At 46.9% G+C, this 22,288-nt stretch overlaps 1 protein-coding gene across 2 annotated transcripts in view; it reads right to left on the reverse strand.

Moving 5' to 3' along the window:
• The window catches only part of LOC147605138 (LEC14B protein-like), a 178,967-nt gene that overhangs the window by 142,832 nt on the left and 13,847 nt on the right, over nucleotides 1-22,288 (reverse strand). The window contains exons 1-4 of one of the 2 annotated variants that reach the window (XM_086794432.1): nucleotides 11,066-11,204; nucleotides 10,366-10,946; nucleotides 10,157-10,276; nucleotides 5,840-5,920 (exon numbers count right to left, since the gene is read on the reverse strand). In XM_086794432.1, coding sequence (XP_086650558.1) covers nucleotides 5,840-5,920; nucleotides 10,157-10,276; nucleotides 10,366-10,842 — 678 coding nt within the window. In that variant the 5' untranslated portion in view covers nucleotides 10,843-10,946; nucleotides 11,066-11,204. Of the gene's footprint in view, nucleotides 1-5,839; nucleotides 5,921-10,156; nucleotides 10,277-10,365; nucleotides 11,253-22,288 lie in introns of those variants that run through there. The other variant, XM_086794431.1, reaches the window with a different exon arrangement.

A 22,288-nucleotide genomic window follows, 5' to 3' on the forward strand; every position in this document is an offset into this window, starting at 1 on the left:
CCATTACATTGGCACATGCATTCATGTTCGCATGCACAAATTCTTTTCGCGTGACTTGTCTTCATGTGCTTGCCTGCTATGACATGCCAGTACACTGGACGGGAACGTCCCCCAGTGTACCGTGGATGTGCTGTCTGCTGAGACGAGTTGATTTGGCGTGTGAACAGGTGGTAAGTATTGCCTTTTTGGCCCTTTTCAAATGTCAAATCCATTAAGGAGTGTAAACCTTAATCTTTATAAGGTTGGGTGTTCACACATATTTAAAATATTGGCTGGACACCTTTTATTGTGGGTGCCCACCAAGACTTAACCTTTGATTAAGGTCTAATCATATTTAAGATTAATGAATTGCATGGGAAGTATCCTCTCCACATGTGGATGGTGAAGTGGGTGGTTGATGGAAAAAGAAGGCGACTACCACCAACCTGGCTGCAACACTGTACCCGCCTCCAAGCCGCCTTGCTGCTGCCAGCTCTGTACCCGCCTCCAACTCGACTGGCTGCTACTGCTCTATACCTGGCTGGCTGCCATCCGTGGTACCCACTTGTGTGCTGCCCATGAACCCGCCTCTGGTTGCTACCCTGGACCCGCCGCCTGGCTGGTGCTACCCCTGAACCTGTTGTCGGCTACTGCATCAACACCCGCCTCGTTGCTGCATCAGAACCTGCTGCTGGTTGCTGCCTTGTACCTAACTACAGCATCTGCCGGCTACATCTGTACCCGCCTACTGTACCTGTGGCTGTTGCCTTTTACCCGACTACTGTACCAGCTGGCTGCCACATCTGTACCTACTGGCTGCCATATCTGTACCTGCTGTTTGCACTGACCAGGATTTCATTAAAGGGGGAGAATAGTCTCCTCACTTTACAATCCAATTTGAATCTTTATCAAGTACTTGTTTTTGTATTTTCAAATTCAGATAATATTAAAATTAAATGTTGATTTTACAAGTCTTGTGTAGGCAAGCATCACCCCTGGTTGCCTTCACCATGGAAGGCCATCGGGATGGTGATCTTTCCCGTGAGTACCCTAACCGCGCCCTCACGTTTAGAGGAGCCAGTGAAGGTCATTGGGATATGAGGAAAATTGGGAGCAAAGCTTACTTTGGAGCACCAAGTATCACTCCCTCCGCAGTGCTTCACCTTGCCAGGCGTTAGTACAGGCGTGCCTGTTGATGCACGGTCCTAGAAGACCAGTGAGGGGAGGATGTTCACCCAGTGAAGGTGGGAGACTACCTGTGATTTGGTCTACTCCAATAACCGATTCTTCATCGATAAAAATCTTATTGTTTTTCCGTTGTATTCACTCCATGTTATGGAGAAATCTGGCCTTGGGGCCCGTGAACACTTGTACATATAAATACTCAAAGAAATATAAACAAGGGGAGAGCCCTTTCCGGCCCCAGTGATGGTGTCAAGTGTTCTTTGTCATTTCCAGATTTAATGTTACACATACTGTTCATTGTTTGTATTAGTTAAGTGATCTAAAAATGTGTATTTTATCTTCGGATTTGTAGGCCTCCAGTAGGGAGCAGTTTCATTGGTATCAGAGCCCAGTCGTCTCTCTTTCTCAAGAGGAGACACCGAGTTTTGAGATCGGAAGCAAACACAAACACTTGACTCATTGGACAGCCAATGCAACCCTTTGGAAGTGCCAAGTTCAAGAGGTCAATCAAGTGCCTCTCGCGATTCTGATGCATTGCATACAAGCCTCTTGAGAGAGTTGATGACAGTGCTTTGATGGGACAGCCATCCCGTGGAAAAGAGCCTATGCATGAGGATGAGCCCAATGCATTGAGGACTGAATTGGAGCACTTGACTCATTGGACAGCCAATGCAACCCTTTGGAAGTGCCAAGTTCAAGAGGTCAATCAAGTGCCTCTCGCGATTCTGATGCATTGCATGGAAGGCACAAGCCTCTTGAGAGAGTTGATGACAGTGCTTTGATGGGACAGCCATCCCGTGGAAAAGAGCCTATGCATGAGGATGAGCCCAATGCATTGAGGACTGAATTGGAGCACATGAAAAAGCTTTTGCAGGCAAAGGAGCAAGAGCTGAAATTTTCGCATAAAGATCTCCATGGACAAAGTGTCATTGAAGCAAGGAAAGCTGATGCTATGGTGGATATGACCTTTGCGTCTATGGCTCGGGAAGTGGGCAAGAAGCCAAGGGAGTTGGCACTCTTCTATCTCATCCGAAAGGGTGATCTCAAAGAAGGAGAGGATGGGGAGTTAATGTTCAAGAATCGGCCTCGTTTGAAGCATGGAGACCCAGCATCTCAACGGTTGAGGTCTTTTATACATACGAAAGAGGTATCCGTCACTTCTCGCCATGCATCTACTCCTCATGGGACAGGAGGAAACAAATATGTGCATGTTGGAGCTGGTGCGCGACATGATGGCCTTGTGGATTCAAAGTATGTATATCATGGAGAGAGTGGTCAGCATGCAAGCCAAAAGACTTGCCCATTGAGTTGTCATGTGGTGAGACATTGCATCATTCAGGGAAGTCACATGCTTCTGGGCCACAGATTCATAGAGCACATGCCACGGTACCTCATGAAACATCTTTGGTTGCTCATGAAGCCCATGCAGAGAGGGCTGCCCCGTTGGATAGGAGAGAGAGAAAGAGGGATGAACACGAATCACATCCCAAAAAGCTCAAAGAGTTTAAGGCAGGAGACAAATCCGTGAAGTTTGATGCCTTTCATGGAGAGTATGATGCCTCATAAGTGCTTGCTTTCGTGGCTCAGTTTGACATTGCTTTTAGTGATGAGGACTTCACTGAGAAGTCTAAAATTCGTCATGCAAGATGTTTTTGAAGGAGACAGTTGTCCATCGGTGGATCACTGAAAAGACCACCAAAGATCCCATTTGTACTTGTCAAGGACAAATTTTATGCCCAATTTTTGCTCCCAAATACCAAGCAAACTCTCACACAAAAGTGGGATAGACTTGAGCAAAAAGATAATGAGAGTGTACAAGATGACATTACCTTACAACTCTACACAAGACAATGTTGCAGATCTGTTCACGAAGGCGTCTCGAGAGAAGTTTGAAGCTTTCGCAAAGCTTTGGGCTTACTCTCCTACAGAGAGTGATATGCTATCCACCTTGTACACATTCACATTACCACTACAGGGGGGATTTATTGGCATACATGATATGAGTAGTGCCACATGTGAACATGGGCTAACCAAGGGCACTTTTTCCTTTTGGGTTTTTCCCCTTGGAGATCTGGTGTGAAAGGACACCATCTACTTTAGTTGTATTATGATATTATGGAGTTGACCTACTAGCTCCACACATTCCAATGCAATCCTATTCTTTGCATCTCTCACCATCATCTTGAGTGTACCGTGTGTACCTTGTGAGTGTGTTGTGCCAAACCCTAACTTTGTTGCTGCAGCTCCCCTCTTGGGCCAACAACTCTTATCCAAGCAAGCTTCCATCAAGCTAGCCATGGATCAATTGACTTGTATTGCTTAATGTCAAAATTGTCTTCTATACAAAGTGGCTAGTGTTCACGCTTGGCCAGCCATGACTTAAAATAGTTCATGGCACTCTATTCTAGCCTAAGAATGTATATACATGAAGTCCTTGACTTCCCCTATTTCACAAGTTCTCAGTAAGGCCGCTTTATGTGTGTCTTTGGTGATCCACCTTCCATTTAACAAAGCTCTTCAGCATATACTCACTCAAGAGACGGCTCTTGGCAGTTTCGTATGCGATGTCCGTCTTGTCTAGATAATTGCTCTGGGAGATGAGATCCCATGAGTTTGGTGGATAGGTCAGTTGTTGCTCAAGGACCGGAAGGGAGAGGCTTGGATCTCTGTAGAGGCGTCCATTCCCATTGGTTATTAAATGTGAAAGAAAGTGTTGGTGTGTGTGAGTTATCCCATAAGGCAAAGGGATTCTAATACCTTGAGCATATTGTATAAAGAGGGACATTCCCTCATTCGAAGGGATATATGCAATCTTCTTGTCTGGATTTTGTTGTGTCCATTCAAACTTGCTACAGATAGCGCAAGTTTTTGGCGATACTACTGGGGAGGGGGAGTTTCCATCACTCTCCCTCCCCCAAATCTTGGGTCTTAGTTAGGTTTTTAGAGTTTTCTGCTCTAGGTTCAGGGTTTTGATTGCTAATGTTCTTATCTCCATTTTTCTACCAATTCTAGGTTGCTATTTTTCTGTTGCTCTAGGGCTTCATCACTTGTCTAGAGAGGCTTTTGCAGGTCCACTTTTGTAGCTACTATTGGTGTGCTGCGCTTGATTGGCTGCTCCCAGCACCTGTACTCACCTCCACTACCTTCGACCCCTCGTAGCTTCATCCCCTCCCGCCCTCCCTCAACTGCGCCCTTTTACTCTCGCCTCTTGTCAACACCTGACTCAGCCTTCGCTGCTCTGCACCTTCAAGCTCGGTACATCCACCCACCAGCTTCACGCTCAGCACCACTAACCCATCATTCCCGCCGCCCTTCACACCTTCATGTGCTTGGCCATCCACATATGCTGGCCGCCCACCTTATGGATTCTGATTGGCACCGCGCTGACATTGCGGTTGGAGCCTGCTCAGCACGCCTTCACCAGATTACGTGTCAGGTCATCAATTCTGACTGGGCAGCCCACCTGCCTATCACCACCACCTCTCACCCACACCCACACCCATGTGTCCGGGCATGAGTTCTATCATGTGAAAAGAGCACGGAGGACTAAATAGTTACATATGTGGTTGATGATGGTTATCTTTTTAACTTGGATTGTGATAGTCTGGTGGTTACACACATGTATGGGAGCTATGTACTTGTTTCTTATGTTTGTTCACCAGGACGGTGAACTCTTAACACCCAGGGCACCCTGTAGAAGCCTCAGTTGCCTCAGTTGCCCATTGGTTATTAAATGTGAATGCAGGAGTTGGTGTATGTCAGTTATACCAATTGGTGAGCAATCAATTAATATATTGCAAATTAATTATTTTGATGAGATTTGCTGGAATGCAGTTACATATATTATGGATAGGTCAATTCTTGCTTTTGCAAGAACATTTATAAAAAACGCAAGATATGGTAGAAGCATTTGCACTTCAATAAATTTCTTTCCCAAAATTTATTTGATGGATCTATGCTCGTTCATTCATGAGAGAGTTGGTATATATTTTCCATTCTTGTACCTTTGGTGGACTACTTCAACCTTTTATTGGTATATCTTTTTCAATCAGTGCCATACCCAGGACTCATGAGAAAAAAAGAAAATTGTTGGCAATCTTCTTCTATATTGTTGGCCATCATGGGTCAATTATAATGATCTCGAGTGTCCAATCGGGACACACTATGATGCATACGCGGGTGCTCTGCCCAGACATGTCTAAAAAAATGTGCTCTTGGGTTTGTGGAGCTGTTGGGTGCACACGGGTGTGGCACATGTTATTATGGTTGGGTTCCCTACACTGGCTGAAAGATGCCAAAAAAAAAAGTTATGGCTTGCCTCTGATGATGTTGCAGATAGTGTTGCATAGAAGATTTCTCTTCTATGTGAACAGAAGTATGGTATGTTCTAAGTAGATCCATATGTCGGTGCTAAGGCTGGGATTGTGTGGCAGGAAGTTCACATGGTATGTCCTAAGGCACTTGACTTTGTACTAGGGTGGATCATGTGGCATGAGAATCCACTTTTGGATGTCGGCGCCTTCTCCAAGGCTATATATATGTAATCTTTTTATGTAGAAAACAAATTTCATTTGCCTCTTGCACTACAGTACAATACAATTGTATGCAAATCTTTAAAAGCCTCTAGAAAGTGATGAGCAAGCAATATTTAAGCTTGAGAAATCCTTGAATGTACCGTGATATTTGCAAGAGACGCTACTCCACTTTCATTTCCAACATTTACAAGATGCACAATAGGTGAAATAGTTGCATAAATCTGTCACAGATTATCAAGAAAAATTAGTTCATAGAACTGTAATCAAGAAATGCTTAACAATACATTAACATATTAAGAGATGGTCACATAACTATGTAACATTGTGCCGTTAGAGATGCCATTAGAAATGAAATGAAATGAAATGTTATATTAACGTCTTCAAAAGGCCATAATGACCTATGAGACCAAAAAGTTACATCATGGTGGATCTGATACAATGTCTAGATAAAAAACCAGAAAATGAAAAATAAAGATGATACTACTGGCACCTAGAAAATGAAACTGGAACTGGAAGGTAAACAGAAACCCTTATAGGGTGTGAATATAGTGAGGGGGGGGGGGGGAGGGGGGGGGGGTGGGTACGCTATGGAGGTAAGTGGAGTACAGTGAGGGGATATAATATCATGTGGGACGGGGGGGTACATTATGGAGGTGCCTCTTATGTTCTGATTCATAAAAGCTTCATGCATATGTGCAGGCTGTGTTCTATTCTAAATGGGGAGAAATGCATGCTAAACGTGTCAGCAGCTCTAGGTGGCTTTCCTCAGGTTTGATTCTGGTCCAAGTTTTAATGAAAATACAAGAGTGGCTATCCATGGCTCAAAGCAACAAGCAACAATGAAGACTCTCAAACCACATACAGTGTAAAGCTCCTAATGCTATGATTGCATTAACAAAGATAGAATTGCAACAAAAGACAAGCAAACAGCAGAGTAGATTGGGGCTCTCTGGAGGGGACGATGTGAACGATGGGTTTCCCGGAGGAGTGGGTCCGAGGCGTATCGGGACTCTACTCGGTTTCTCACAACCAGGGTCTTATTCAGGGTGTAAGGGTGACAGATTTCCGCTTTCATGCTCAGTCCGGCAGGGGTGCCCTCTAGCACCTTATCTCTTCTTGTTCGTTCGCTGAGGCCATGAGCAGCTTTCTCTCCACCCAAGAGACCAAACTCCAAGGACTGCGTCTCCCCATCCGAGTGTAGGAGGAGCTGCTTGATTCCGAGTTCGCCGTTGACACAGCAGCATACCTGTCAAGGGCCGAGGGGAACCTCCAGAGATTCACCAAGGCGATTGAGATTATTTGTCGTGCATCCGGAGCACAGATCAACCAGCACAAGTCGTGTGGATTTTGGGTTGGCTCATCACCTGCCCCGACTTGGTGTCCAGTTAAGGCTTTTCAATGGGTCCCAAGGGGAACTCCACTTCGTTATCTTGGATGCCAGGTTGGCATTGACATCTCCCCTTAGTAGCACCTTGCCCCCTTTCTTCTGAGCATTCGAAAGAAGCCGTTATACACGAGTTCGGCCAGGCTTTCCCTAGCTTGCTAGGTAGTGGTGGCGAACCAAGTTCTTGCCACCATGTGGTACATTACCTCTTGCTGGTCTCTCTCCTGGGCATGTATTGATCAAGTTCAGCATTTGATCCGGAACTGTTTGTGGACTGGCAATGATGGGAGATCGGCCAGGGCCAAGGTGGCCTAGAGAGTGATCATTCAGCCCCCGATGCAAAGGAAGCCTAGGCATCATTGACCCCTCCATTCAGAGCCATGCCCTGTTGAGCAAGTTGATTGTTCAAGGTCTTCTTCAGGGCGGTGAGCCTTGGAAAGACTTCCTCCTGGCTAGGATCTCGGCCCGCACACCGATCCTCGGGGAGCCTTGGCCTCAAAGCACGAGATGGATATTCACAGAGATGCAGGCACATGGCTTTAGCCTAGCATTTGAGGACAGATTTACAGCTAGTCTCTTGTGTGCTTGGGATCATCTCAAGCCAGCCCTACAACAGTCAACTCCAGCCTCCAGTAGCCGAGTGACTCCAATAGACTCTGATCTGGAATCCCATGGTTTGTCTGCCTAGTGGTCACATGCTCGGGGCTCGCCCACACTTATCATGGGGAGCCTTCAGTACAGACCCCGCTAGGTCACTTGGAGATTGGCTTGCATTCAAATAGCTACCCCAAAGGCTCAAAAGAGAGGCCTTATTGGGATCCCGAGCAGAGACCGACTTTCACATCAACTCTTCCATACCTCCAGAGTGGCTAGCCCCGATACCGGATCCTTCTCTGGAGTGGCCAGGGGTGTTCCCCAAGCACGATATACCCCTGGCCGTTCATGGCCCGGACAGGTACTCTACTTTTCTCATCTTCTCTATTGGGCTTCATGGTAGACTAGAGAGATCAGAGACCCCCTTAGAGGACCTCAGGGGATACACCTTGCAAAGGGTGAGGACGATTGGCTTTCACGCACATGAGTGGCATATTGGATGAGACTTTTGCACCCACGTCTCATATGACCACCATTCGGTCCATCACTACACTGGCAACACATCATGGATAGCATGTACATCAATTGGACATCAAAACTGCTTTCTTGAATGGTGACTTCCACAAGGAGGTATATGTATCTCAACCTCGTGGTTTTGAAAAGGGCAGGCACAAGAAAGCCTTATATGGCCGTAAGCAGGCTCCTAAGGCATGGTATGAAAAGATACATGCATACTTGGTTGCACATGGTTTTTGCAATAGTCCTAAGAGTACCCTCTATGTCCATAGGACTCACGATAGTTTCTTGGTCATCGTCTTGTACGTTGATCACATGTTGCTCACAGGCACTAATGAAGTACAAATTTCAGCTTTCAAAGCTGAATTACATTCATCATTTGAGATGTCAGATCTGGGCCAGTTGCATTTATATTTGGACATTCAGTTCTTACAACATGCAGATGGCATAGTCATGATGCAGTCAAAATACATACAAAGATTGCTTAAAAGGTTTAATCTTAAGGATTGTAAGCATGTGTCTACACTAGTTGAGACAGATGCAAGGCTTCGCATTCAAGATTCTAGAAAGCCTTTTGATCAGCAGGCTATTGGTTTCTTGATTTATTTATGCAATACAAGGCCAGACATTTAGTTTGGGGTCTCTCAGTTGAGCACGCTTATGCATAGCCCAAACTCCAAGCATTGGTAGGCTATCAAGTGGGTTTTCTGCTATTTACAAGGCACTCAGCACCTCGGATTGTTCTATCCCACGAAAGTGATTTACAACGGCATGCCTTTACACATTCGGATTGGGTTGGATGTTATGACACGCGAGTGTCCACTAGCGGCTTTTACTTTTGTCCTGATGATTCATGTGTATCATGGCTCCACAAGAAGCAACCAACCATGGCCACTTCCAATTGTGAAGCTGAGCACAAGGCAGCTTTTACAACTACAATTGAGTGTGTCTGGCTTAGACACCTTATGGTGCTGATTTGGGTGTTGAGAAATCATCCTCCACTACCATGTTCATTAACCGTCACAGCATTGGCAGTTGCCAGAAACCCAATGTTTCATGCTCGCACTAAGCACATTGAGGTGCATTATCACTATCTCAGGGAGAGAGTCTCAGCAAGAGAGATCAGCTTGGTATGTGTGCCTACACATGATAACACGGCACATTTATTCATGAAGGCTCTTTCTCGTGCGAAAAGCTCGAAGTTTTCGGTAAAGCTTTGGGCTTATTACCTTTTGGAGATTGATCAGCCTATCCTTGTACATATTCACATCATCACTCTAGTGGGGTTTGTTGACATCTATGTCACAAGCAGTGGTGTGTGAACACTGTAGGATAGCCAAGGCACTTTTTACTCTCCTTAGGAGGGGTTTTTTTCCTTGCGCACAGGAACACACACTTAGCCACTTAGTGCGTGTTACCTTATCATGTTATTGTACTTTCATTTTGGTACACTTAACATTATTGAGTTACGTGATTCTTCCACTCTCAAGCTAACACGATTCTATACCTGCTTCTCTCTGTGTGTGAGCATTGCTGCTGCTCCCCTCTCTACCCAATACAAACCTCTAGCAATTCATGTCTGCTCTTATCCTTTTGATGGACACAAAGTGCCAAGTTATGAATATCTATCAAGAACTCCTCAATTTTCTTGCCATGGCCCATTCATGTAGAGCTTGTGATTTCTCACTAGGCCAAAGACAGCATCAAGAAGCCTTTTATCCTCTTTTGCATAGTTGGAATATATTACAAAATTAACAAGGAAATTACCATCAAACTTCCAATTGAATTTAAAGCTGACCTCTGAAGTTACAACCAATTGTGCAAAGATGAGTTGTTCAGTGCAGGTGCAAGTTGCTATCAGTGAGAGAGATAAGGATGATGTCATTTTGTATGTATAAGCTATCCATGCATACATATCAATACACAACAATATGTATATATGTGGATGTTAGAAATGTCTTACAAGGAAGCGTTGATCATGTGACAAGGCAGTGTCGGTGACTGTCCAGCGAAGCTGCCGTGCCAGTATGTCTTTCTTAATGCTCCATCCCTGATTCACATTGTAGATGCGTATGTGGCGCTCCTATCAACAGTAATGGCTTCTAGAGTTAATTTTGTTAGCAAAAATAAGGAGTTATGCAACACAGCTTCCTTGATCTAAATCACTCTCACCTGAAACCCGGCCACAAAGAGGGAACCATCGGAAGAGAACTTCCCCACATAAACCCTACTGTTCATCTGGTCAATAACCTTCGGGCTATCAATTGGTAGATATCTGGCCGCCACATGGCAGCATTCAGCTCTTGACCATCTGCCCATTTTTGATATGTTCATCTCCCTTCCCGACAACATGGCCAAAGTAGGCACCACCCCATCTCTATCAACATGACCATATTTGGTATAATCTCCACTTGGTGACACCCATGACTTTGTCAAATGTGCAATAGCATGTTCCAAAGGAGCTGTACCTTTGATGCCCTCTCTGCGAGGGCACACCCGCTTTGAGCTGATCCCCTCTTTTGTATGTCTTTCCTCTGCACAAAGTTCCTGTTCGCATTCATAATCCAAGTCCTCATTTGGGTCAAAATCTTCATCACTCTCATCACTGCTACCCTCTGAGACAAGTCCCTGCTGATTTCTTTCCGTCATCCTTCTACCAGATCCGGTCCCCTCTTCACTGTTGGTGCTCCCATTCCATAAGGATCCCAAGCTCTGAATGTCCTGCAGACGGACTCTACGGGCAAGGCGAACAGCTCGCAAAAAGAAACCAGAGGCAATCTCATTAGCTCTTCCTGGAGAGGACATCTTGGAAATCAAGAAGCCTAGTCCAAGATTTGTGATGTCAAGTAAACCAGAAGGACAGGCCAGAAACCTTCTCAAACAAAACAAGATAGAACTGAGGTAGTGCCTTTGTGCACAGCTGTTAAAAGTGTTGAGCTACCATCCATCTACCAATCCAGTATCTCAACCAGGACCCTCTCTGACTATAGCCACTTCTGCCAGAAAACACTTTCTATCAAGGCAACAAAAAGAACGTCTCTTATGGATCAGCTTATACCCTGCCCAAAAAAAGATAAAAACATGTTAGTGAATAGGACCCAACATTTCTATATTGCATAGCATAGACTACATGCTATGGTATGCATCTCACGCCACCATTGCCAATGTGTGTGTGTGTGTGTGTGTGTGTGTGTGTGTGTGAGAGAGAGAGAGAGAGAGAGAGAGAGAAATGAAATGAAATGATATATTAACGTCTCTAAGAGGCCATAATGCCCTATGAGACCAAAACTGAGAGTACATCTGAAGTTGGCGTCTCATCAAAGAGAACAACTAAATGAGACTAAAAAGAAAGAAAGATATATTAAGCGTCTAATAAAGACCTAATGGGCCTATGAGACCAAAGTGATACAATAATGTCCATGGCATATCTCATCATGGAATGGAAAATAAAACAGAAAGAAAATATAAACATAGCTATCTCACTAGGGTGATACAAAACTGTCCAAGGAAACTCATCATGGAATACTAAGAACATAGAAACATGAGAGCAACATCAGCTCCAAGTAGATGGTATACCACTCTCCAAAATATCAAGCATGGGGCTAATGAGTATGGCCGAGAGCTCTCCCTCAGCTATGTCACGTGGAAAGGCAGCTTGATGGCAGTGGAGCATGTCCTCGATCTGGAGTTGATGAGGTGATCGTGGCCGACGGGGGGCCGAGGGGCGTCGGGCACGCTAGAGTGCAGAGGCTTGGTCTGAGGTATCTCCTCTCGGGCGAGGTAGGTCTTGTTAGCAGTCATCTCCTGTCTGTATATTTACACCCGGGCCTCTGTTGTGGGTGTGCCCACCCGATTTAGGTGTTTTCTCATTTTTCCCCACTTTCCATATTTTTTCCAGGTGTGGGAGGATGTTCCGTGGCTCCTGGCTAATCCAGACACTTTCCGACTGCTGGTCTGGGTGTCCTAGATGCTGGCTGACTGCCCCTACTGGTCCTTGACTTGTCCTGTGTGCTGGTCGACTCTGAGAAGCTGGCTGACTAGGGACATGTGCTGGTCATGGACATTTTGGTCCTGTCGGCTGTCTTTTGAGCAAGCCGACTGCTCATGTGGGGCCATATAAAATGGCCCCTTGCTCCCCCACTTGTTGTATTCGGGTATTCGGGTTTTCTTGTGTATATAGCAGAGTTACACACCTCTCTCACTCCCTCTCTATTGCTATGTTTTTCTGCAGTGCACTTGCTCTTGTGTTCTCAAATTCTGTCTTCATCTCCACTGCATATTCTGACATGATATCAGAGCTCTATGCTCTTGATAAATTTTGGGAATTGTGTGAGCAAGAGGGGGGCTGTTTTGTTGCTGATTGGTGTACTGTTTTGGACCGTTCGGGAAGAGAAGCAAGAGGACAGCGGGCTGATTTGCTGGACAGCCACTTGCAGGTTTAAGTTCTTCTTTTTCCCACCCACGCACCCTTTTCAATTACACTCCCACAATGGCAGATTTACTTGAGATGGCTGAGAGGCATGTGAAGATCCCGACATCCCACGTTCCCAGTGGACCGTCAATTGGATGGGAACAACTACAGCATATGGAAGGTAATGATGAAATCTGTTTTGGAGTCTTACGACCTTGCTGATTTCATTGTTGTTGGGGTTCCACGGCCGGAGTTAGAGGAAGGGGAGTTACCCTCGATTCAGAAGGAACGTGAGGCACAGGCACAGTTGTGGGATCGTGTCAATGCAAGGGTCCGTTCTTTGATCTTCCTCAATTACACACCACCGGTGATCAATCAAATAAAGCATATGACGTTGGTTAGAGGTATGTGGCAGCATTTGGCTTCTCTCTATAACAGGGTATCGCCCATGAAGAGGATTTCCTTGGAAGTACAAATGCGGGCTATGAACCCTGCAAAGTCATCGACGATGCAGGAGCACATTAACAAGCTGCAGGCTCTTCAACAAGAAGTTCTTCAGGCTGGGAAGGAGATATCATCGGAGGATATGGCCATCACGTTGTTGTCGCATTTGCCCTCTCAGCACTCAGCATTCTACTCTTCTTTGATTACCAGTGGCAAGCTCAGTACCATCACATGGGAGGAGCTTGTGCCCATGGTCTTGGACCACGAGGAAAGATTCACGAACCCTCCACAGGGCGGAGGTTTGGAGGCCTTAACTGGCCAACGGTCGAAAGGCCATAACAACAAGGGCAAAGGGAAGGCTTCACTGGAGAAGTCTTCTGAGGAAGCCCGACGCAGACCCCGAGAAACTGAAGGCAGAGAGGACCCGTGATGATTGTGGCGAGAAAGGCCACTATTAAGGCAGTGTCCTAAGCGGAGCACCGAGAAGGGTGTAGAATCCTCAGCAGCAATCGTGAAGACTCTAGCTTTTGTGAACCTGGAGGTGATGGACACCGATTTTTCATTTTCTTCGGACAAGGAGGAGGTTGGAGGACTCTTCGCTACGGATACTCGGGAGTGGATTCTAGACAGTGGTGCTTCCAGGCACATGACTCCTTCCCATTCGGCTTTACAAGATCTCTGCAGGTAATCTGGTCACATTCTTACTGGGGATACATCCACCAGGGACATGTGCTGGTCGTGGACATTTTGGTCCTGTCGGCTCTCTTGTGAGCAGGCCGACTGCTCATGTGGGGCCACATAAAATGGCCCCTTGCTCCCCCACTTGTTGTATTCGGGTATTCGGGTTTTCTTGTGTATATAGTAGAGTTACACGCCTCTCTCTCTCCCTCTCTATTTCTGTGTTTTTCTGCAATGCACTTGCTCTTGTGTTCTCAGATTTTGTCTTCATCTCCGCTGCATATTCTGACAGGTCCAAAGTAGCTCATGGAGGGTCCACACGATCCACTATGTCGGTGTCCTCCACCTCCTGGGTCCGGAAGAAACTGGTGATGGTTGGCTGGCAAGGGAGGGGGTGTAAACCGAGGCCGGTCTTCAGACAAAACCAAAGGGCGGTGCAAAAACAAACTTGCACACAAAACACTTCAACACCTTTGAGGACCAAGAAAAGGAAACAAACAAGGGGAGCTAGAGTGCTCTTGCAAACAGTACACAGACATCGATTGGCCCCAAAATGCAGTGGCGCCCCTTGCGGTATTTCTTTAATTGATTATAAGAGCTTTGATTACAATAAGGTTGGAAACTCAACCACCGTCACAGTAGAACTCCTGAAGCCTGCAAAGACCCTGCATCATGGTTTCATATCCACTCGGCATCCACAAAAAAGTCTAGCCATTGTTCACATCAAAAGACTCTCACACATTGAGTCTGCATACAGAAGCTTTCTCCCATGATCAGGGCTGCCACAACCATCCATAGCCTCTCACCCTATGAACAGCATCACACCCTGACACATCCAGTGCTTCTGCATCACAACACAAACTCCCAAACTGTCTCCCAAAAGAGAACTCGCATCACAGCATAGCATAGCATACAATTGACACACCTGTACCAACCCTCTCTACCTTCCAAGGGTACTATCTTTCTCTGTCATGGATTCCCTGTCCCCTGTCCAATTAGTAGCAAGGCTGTACCAAATATGTGTCCATTCCTATACCTTATGCCTGCATGTGACCTATCTCCTGGAAAACCATAAACATGTTTCCTCGAGAAACCTACGACCTGTTTCCACGTGAAACCCTTAGGTCTGTTTCCCTTTGAAACCTTTGTCATGTTTCCCATACAGAATCATTCATAGCACCATTCAACAACACTGCCAGCAACGGCATACATCTAGTTACCTGTTACCTCATGAAACATCTAGAAACATAGGGATGCCCATAATTGTAGGTCCCTCTGTTCCTTTCCAGCAGGAAGAAAACAATCTGCTCCTTGAGCATGCAACCATGCGAGCTCGCATGAAACCATGCGAGCTTGCATCACTCCCATGCCAAGGAACACATTCAATTGACCTGTACTTGCAGCCAACCAAAACATCCCATAAACAATCTCAAAACAGTCCTGGCTGTGCGCCTCCTTCAGCCCGCTCCTTCCAAGAGAGAGAGAGAAAGATAGAGAGAGACCTGCTCAGCCTACGCCTCTTTCCTGCAATGGCCTGCAGTCCTAGCCGCCTTCGATGGGAGAGAAAGAGGGAGATAAAACAGTACTGCGCCTCCTGTGTTCAGCCCAGCACCTCCCCTCCTGAAACGGCCTGCAGTCCTGGCCGCCTTCTATGACAGAGAGAGAGGGAGATAATTAAAAAAAGTCATGCGCCTACAGTCCAGCCCTTGCCTGCTCTTGTCCAGCTGGACACAACGCTCCCTACTCCCCACCGTTTTTCTACAGCCAGCCGCCTGTAAACTCCCCGACCAGCCTTCCAAAGGCGTGTGGAGGCCCCCAGCGTACAGCCGACTCTGGCCAGAGAAAGAAAGCCCCATGTGTTGTTCAGAAGGAGGCGTGTCTTTTTAGCCTGCAGTCCAGTCCTCCGTGTGCCGAGCGAAAGAGGGAGAGAGAGAGAACATGTGCTGTCGCTTCAGCCTGCCAGCCCTTCCAATAGAGAAAAAGCACACCCTTTAGATTCAGCAAGCGCCTACCAAAAAAGCATGAGATAGAAAGAGGCGTGTCTCCCAAATTAGCTTTTGGGCCACCAAAGGTTATTAAACCTTTTAAATTAAAATCTCTTTGTCCCTTCACACTTGGGGTTGTCCACACATGGTTTCTTTTTTTTAACTCCAAACTGATGCCATTCACACTGTCCACCATGTCCCTGTGCACACCTGCATACTGTCCAGAGAAAAACACAAGGTCGTGACATACCCCCCTCTTGAAAAATAGCAAGCGTCCTCGATTGCACTCAATGGTACAGTAAGGCATCTTATGAGCAAAGACTCCCCATATGACAAAAGCAATGGCCCTCCAGTGCATCTGGGTGATGAAAAAAAAATCATCCTGCACAATAAGGCCACACCATCACGTGAAAGTGACAAACAACTCTTGCTTGTTCCTTTAGAACCTACAGCAAAAGTCTAAAACCAAGTGGAAACACATAACCTGTGTTAGCCAAAAACAAAACCATGCATCATTCTACATATGGCACACATGCATGACACACACATGCATTCGCAAACAATATGCTCCTCAATATGCTCTACCTACTCTAAAGTAATAGTCTAAGGGCTGCTCGCAAGTCTACGCCCACGGACATCCCGCAGGACCCACGACTGATGGTACAACATGAGCATATGAAAGCACTCAATGCATCCAAACAATACATCCACTAAGTACTTCCCACATATGTCTCATGGCCATCCCGCAAGAGTCACACCCAGTGGTGCATCCATGAACATAACAAAGTACTTGATGTATCATACCAATATACATGCATCACACGACACAATCCAGAGTATTACCCAAAGTATTCTCAATGGTACTAGAATCCAATGGCACCAGAATACAATAATACCTCAAAAAGTGTATGCATACATGCACAAATAGAGCTCAATCCATATATCCATGAACCAAACCAACTCTAAGACTGCTCGCAAGACTTATGCCCTCCATAGAGTTATCCATAGTTGCAGGTTATAGTTCAAGGTACAGTCGACTGTGAACCATACCCAACTTTACCATCTCATGTAACTAGTACACAATATCATAGAAGTCCCATAAGCAGATGTACTGTCAGCCTCAATACCTTCGGGTGAATACAAAGATGTCACCAAGCAACTCCTAGATGACAACTGAACCTAAGTGAGCCGTAACAAGAGTCGGCTCCAACTCAAAGGCATCAAGATAAAGCTACAATACCTAAGGTGAATCTGCTAAGTCACCCTCCTCCATCCACTTCGCATCCATTGGTGAACAGTTCTTGAACTTCACAGGATAGCGACAGGAAACTTTACCTTGTACCTTTCTTTCCTTGTGTCGTAGTATCTGCTCGGGAATAAGAACCTCATTAAGTTCCTCCACTTTCGTCTGAGCCTCATCTGATACATCCTCAGGCACTCAAAACCTGCTTGCACTCCACCCAAGTGGTAAGCACAAGTCCCCAATGAAGCATAGTAGATCACCACTGTTAAACATAGAAAGAAACTGTCTTCCGAACCCATGAAGCCTCTATGAAGATACGACCGGTGACTGGCCATGCTGTGCGGCGTAAGGGGAGTAGCGTGGTGCAAAATAACACACAGCAATGTGGATGACTCTATCACTGCTAAGCTGTAGCCGCACCCAAAGATACCGTGCATCCTCGTCCTTCCGGACGATGCTGAGAATCTATCGGAGATGGGATCTAAAAGGGACAGTTACCCCTCCAGAGCCACATACTCCTGCTAATGTGCGGGTCTCACCTCGGAAAGCTGACTCCCACTCATACCCGGCTATGTATGGTAAGCCCCTCTCAGGGCTTTGATGAGTCTCTGCATAAAAAATGACATCCTTGCCTGTGAGAATCTCGCTCAAACCTCCTAGATTGGACCACAACATGCCATTGCAGTTCCATACTGCCAACCTCAGGTGTTTGGTCTCATAGACCCCGCCTCCCTATTTGGGAAGGCGCTCAGTGATAATGACCCTACCATCTTTGTAGATAGCCCCACTTGCCTGCTCTGCGGGCCTCATGAACTGTCACCATCGCCTCACGCCGGTGTGCCACCTGTGCTGGAGTGAGACAATCTCCCACGTACACCTGTGCGCCCTTGAGGGCAGCCCGCCTGTCTAAGAAGGCCTGTCTGCTCGTGGCATCAGGGAATCCAATGATGAGGGGCCGCTCTCGTGTCATATCCTTGCCTGCCCTCCATGTATCTGCAAAGGGGGGGGCGATCCCGTCCACTCCTAGCATCTGGCAAAGCGTCTGCCGTCATGGCATCCTCCTTGGGGGAAGCCCCCACCTGTAGCCCCCACACTCGCACATGGAGTGCCCTATCCTTCCTGCGTTTCTCCTCCTCGAGAGTCTCATGTATGATGCTCTGTGGGGATTTGTGCTTCTTCACCACCTCCACCCAATCTTTCCTAGTGGTCTGCAGTTCTTCCCGCAGCTTTCAACTACTCCAAGTCAGTCCTTAGACCCTCCTGAATATTCAGTTCCCCTTCCTCTACTGTATGGTCCTTGACCGTAGCCTTTAGGGCTTCCATTTCTGCACAGAGTTCCCCCATCACTGGGGCAGCCTCTGGCATTCCTGTTTGTTGCAGCTGGGTCTCTTTCAACATCTGAATCACCTCTTCCTGGTGGTTCACCTGGGCTGCCAATTCTTCAATCTTGTTGTTCTTTCCCTGTATCTCCTTGCGGAAGCCTTCCAACTGTTTTTCATGTTGGTTCAAAACCCTGTCCAGCGCCTTCTTTTGTTCGCCCAATAACTTCTTGGTGTTGTCCTCCACTGTCTTGATGTATGCATCCAGCCCTTGTAGATTCATTGTGGCTATTTCCCCCTAGTTGCTGCCTTGGGGGCTTGAGCAAGGGCGGGTGGGAAAAGGGAGGCGGACACAGTACGCACAGTTGTGGCAGCAGCATGGCAAGAGGCAGGTGCACAGTCACAACGCGGCAGCGGGTGCGCATTACAGCAGCAGCAGCACGGCAAGAGGCAGGTGCACAGTCACAACACGGCAGCGGGTGCGTACTACAGCAGCAGCAGCAGCACGGCACATCCAGGGCCACCGAACAAAGGAGGGCGCGAGGGTACTCACGCCATTCAAATGAGAGAGAAAGAAAGAAAGAAAGAAAGATATATTAACGTCTGCGAAAGGCCAAAGTGGCCTATAAGACCAAAACATAGTACACAGCTGATGGTGTCTCATCATAAGTAAGACAAAAAGGACTAAAAAAGTCCTAATACAGTCCTAGACAGCTATGAAAGGAAAATACTCCTACTGAGGTACAACAAAAGTGTATAATATCTACAACTAGCATAAGACTAGTGTAATCTGCTCATCTCAGTATCTCTCTCATGGGGTGCTGTAAGATAGAGAAACTAAAGTGGCAGGGCAGTCGTCTCCTGTGGCGGGTGATGATGGCTCTAATCCACCGGTGATGAAGCGGCCGTGGACAAGGTCCTAGTAAGCATGGGCGTCTCGCTCGACAAAGTACTATGGCTCTATCAAGGGTGACTCCTCCTGAAGGACGTCTATGGGACGTCTGGCTCGCCGGGGGGTTTTGGTCGTATCTACCGGGGTGGTCCTGGCCCTGAAAAAATCTGGCATGGCTCGCTGGCGGGGTGGATCCTGGTGTACTGACCTGGCTCGTAGGAGAGCCTCTCGATGGCGTCTGACTCCAATAAGAAAAGCCCCAAACATCTCTGATCCTCAAACTCCATCACATGTCGTAATGGTTCAAAACCCTCTCGGAAGAGACACCAACATCTCCCTTGTATCTCATAGTACACAGTACATCAGCATATGTAGTGCTCCTCTGACTCCACTTCCTGGTGACATAGCTGACAAATGCGGTCTTTTGGCTTCATCCCCTCGTATCTGCCAGTCTCTACCCTCAACTGATGTGATGAAGTGCGGATCTGTCCAATGGCACTATGAATGCCATGTGAGAGATGGGTGTCCATGTATGTAGACCGTGTCACAAAGCCATCTGGGGAGAGATGTAGAAAATGGTCCCGATAGTGGGCCATCGTCGTGCCTAGAGGTAGGGGGGGGCTGGACCATGTCCTTTCTGCATCTAGCCTCACAATGTCCATCCTGATCACCCTATTCTGCTCAAAGTGACTAAGGTCCAAGAAGGGGCAGTCCAGGCTGTAATCAAATGGAGGGAGTGCATCAATCGCCATGCCATGTAATCTCAGCCAGGTACACATCCAGGCGTACCAACATCGTGTATCACCGTCTGCTGCTAACTTGTCATGTGCATGAAAGATGCCATGGACATTCTTAGGTGCTGGTCCAGAAGCAGCAGCCAAATAAAGAGTATGAACCACATAGAGCTAGGACTTGGAGCACAAGGTGCAGTGTTGGACTGGAGAATGGACTTGGATCCCTGTCGGCTGTACCAGAAATAGAACAGGAGCTGTCGGCTGAGACCAGAAGGGTTGTCGGCTGAATCAGAAACCAGGCGGTAGGTGCATCATTTTGATGATTTTATGTCCAATCAGCTGGCCGACAGCAGTCGGCCAGCTCTCCATGAAGTTCAAGAGACTATAAATAGCAAGAGTTGCTCCTCATTCTTTTCATTCATTCCTTTATGGAGTGGATCATTAGGGTCCAAGTAGGGACTGGACTTTTGGGTGTTTATCACCTTTTCTACAAGGAGGCAGCCTAGGGCTGTAGAAGAGTACCTTTTTGTACTATATTAATATACTAAATTTCCAATATCTCTCTCTCTCTCTACTCTCTCTTCATGTCTGCATTTTGCATCAGATTGTTTGCAGGAGTGTTTAGGGCTGAAAGAAGACTCCCAGATCTTCCGTTTCAGTCCCATATGATGGTGTATAGGTCCCAGGTACAGGAAAGCCACGGATACGAAGCCCAAGGCAAGGAACACAAGATCGGGAAGAGCTCCCAGGAGGTTTGTTGGTGGTGTTCCACAAAGCCAAAGGGGATAGCAGTCCTGTGAGCCAGATAGGTTCTCGGGCAACGATCCCAAGGGAGGATTATCCTCTAAGGGGTGATGTGAGAGTGCCAGACTCATTTCTCGGGAATGAAGACCAAGACAGTGTTCAGAGTCAAGGCAGGAATGGATTGTGGACTAGATGGAACAGATGCATAGATCTTATTCTGAGACAAAGTGGTTTTGGAGACCGAGCCATGGCGGCTCCCTCCTCGTGTGGTAGAGGCTGGGTTCCCATATGGGTGAGCCATATAAGAGTGTAGGTGTGACCAATGTGTCAAACAACCACAGTTTGGTGCACGGCTCCTAAAACTGAATGTAAGCACATTGTCTCTCTAGTGCCCCTAGGGCTGCATATCCACGTGCCAATCTAGCCTCTGCTACCTGCCTCATAGAGAACTTTAGTTCGCTGAATGTGACTCCTAGGTACACATGATCTGGTGTACTCCACTAATTCACTTCTAAAAGTGAATTGATGGTCGGATCTAGTCACCCAGGCCTGTGCGGTATTGAAAACCATAATCTTAGTCTTCCCAAGGTTCATTGTGAGGTCCCTATCTGCACAAAACGACTGCAAAGCGGGCAGGGGGCCAGTCTAGCAGGGGTTTGAATACCCATACTGCTATATGCCGATGACATTGTACTTATTGCAGACTCCCCTGAGGGTTTGCAACAGCATTTGGATCCCCATCCTGTCAATGTAGTCGGATATCTCATCAATGTAAAGTCGAAAGAGGGTGGGTGACAGTGGGCATCCCTGCTTCACCCCAATGGTGCTAGTCATTGTATCTGACACGCCTCCGGGAGTCCGTACTCATATAATGCATAAATGCCCCACTGCATCTCCTCTGGAACACCAATGTCATGCAATCTCCTCATGAGTCTAGCACGTGGCACCGTGTCAAAGGCTTCGCGGAAGTCCACAAAGCAGTAATTTATCCTCTTCCCCCTGTGCTCGTCCCTCCTCAATGAGAGCCCTGAGGGTAAATATGTGATTCAAAGTCGTGAAACCTCGTCTGAAACCTACCTGCCCATGTGCTCTGAGTCCATGTGTCTCAGCCCATCTACTCAGCTCTCGATCCAAAATAGATCTGAATATCTTGGCCAAGCAACGGCCAATCATGATGGTCCCGTAGTTCCATGGTATCATGGGGTCACCACTCTTAAATAGAGGTACAATAGTATGTGCCGACCAACTGTCTGGGAAACCTTCGCAAATGGCCCTATTAAACATGTGTACTAGCAGTGGTGTCAATACATCTCTGACATGTGAAAAATGTTCTGCTACCAAACCATCCTGGTCTTGGGCTCTTCCATTACGTAGTCTTGTCAATAGCATCCAAAACCATCCGAATGGTGACAAAGTACTATGATCCGGGTGGGTCGCTAACGGATGAGGGGTGGGGGGCTGCCCTGGTACTTCATATAAAGTTCTTGCATATTCATGTCATGCCTCAGGTGCTGTGATAGGTGTGGGTGGCTGTCGCTTATGGAACATCTTCCACGCCCTCTTGTTGTCCTGCCCCAAAAATAGTTGGTATATCTCCACCTCAAGCTTGGCCAAGTAATCCCACTTCTTCTTCCGCACAAGGCGT

Source organism: Cibotium barometz, chromosome 60 (genome assembly GCF_041138505.1).
Source record: "Cibotium barometz isolate CiBa-2024 chromosome 60, ASM4113850v1, whole genome shotgun sequence".
Taxonomy (NCBI): Eukaryota; Viridiplantae; Streptophyta; class Polypodiopsida; order Cyatheales; family Cibotiaceae; genus Cibotium; species Cibotium barometz.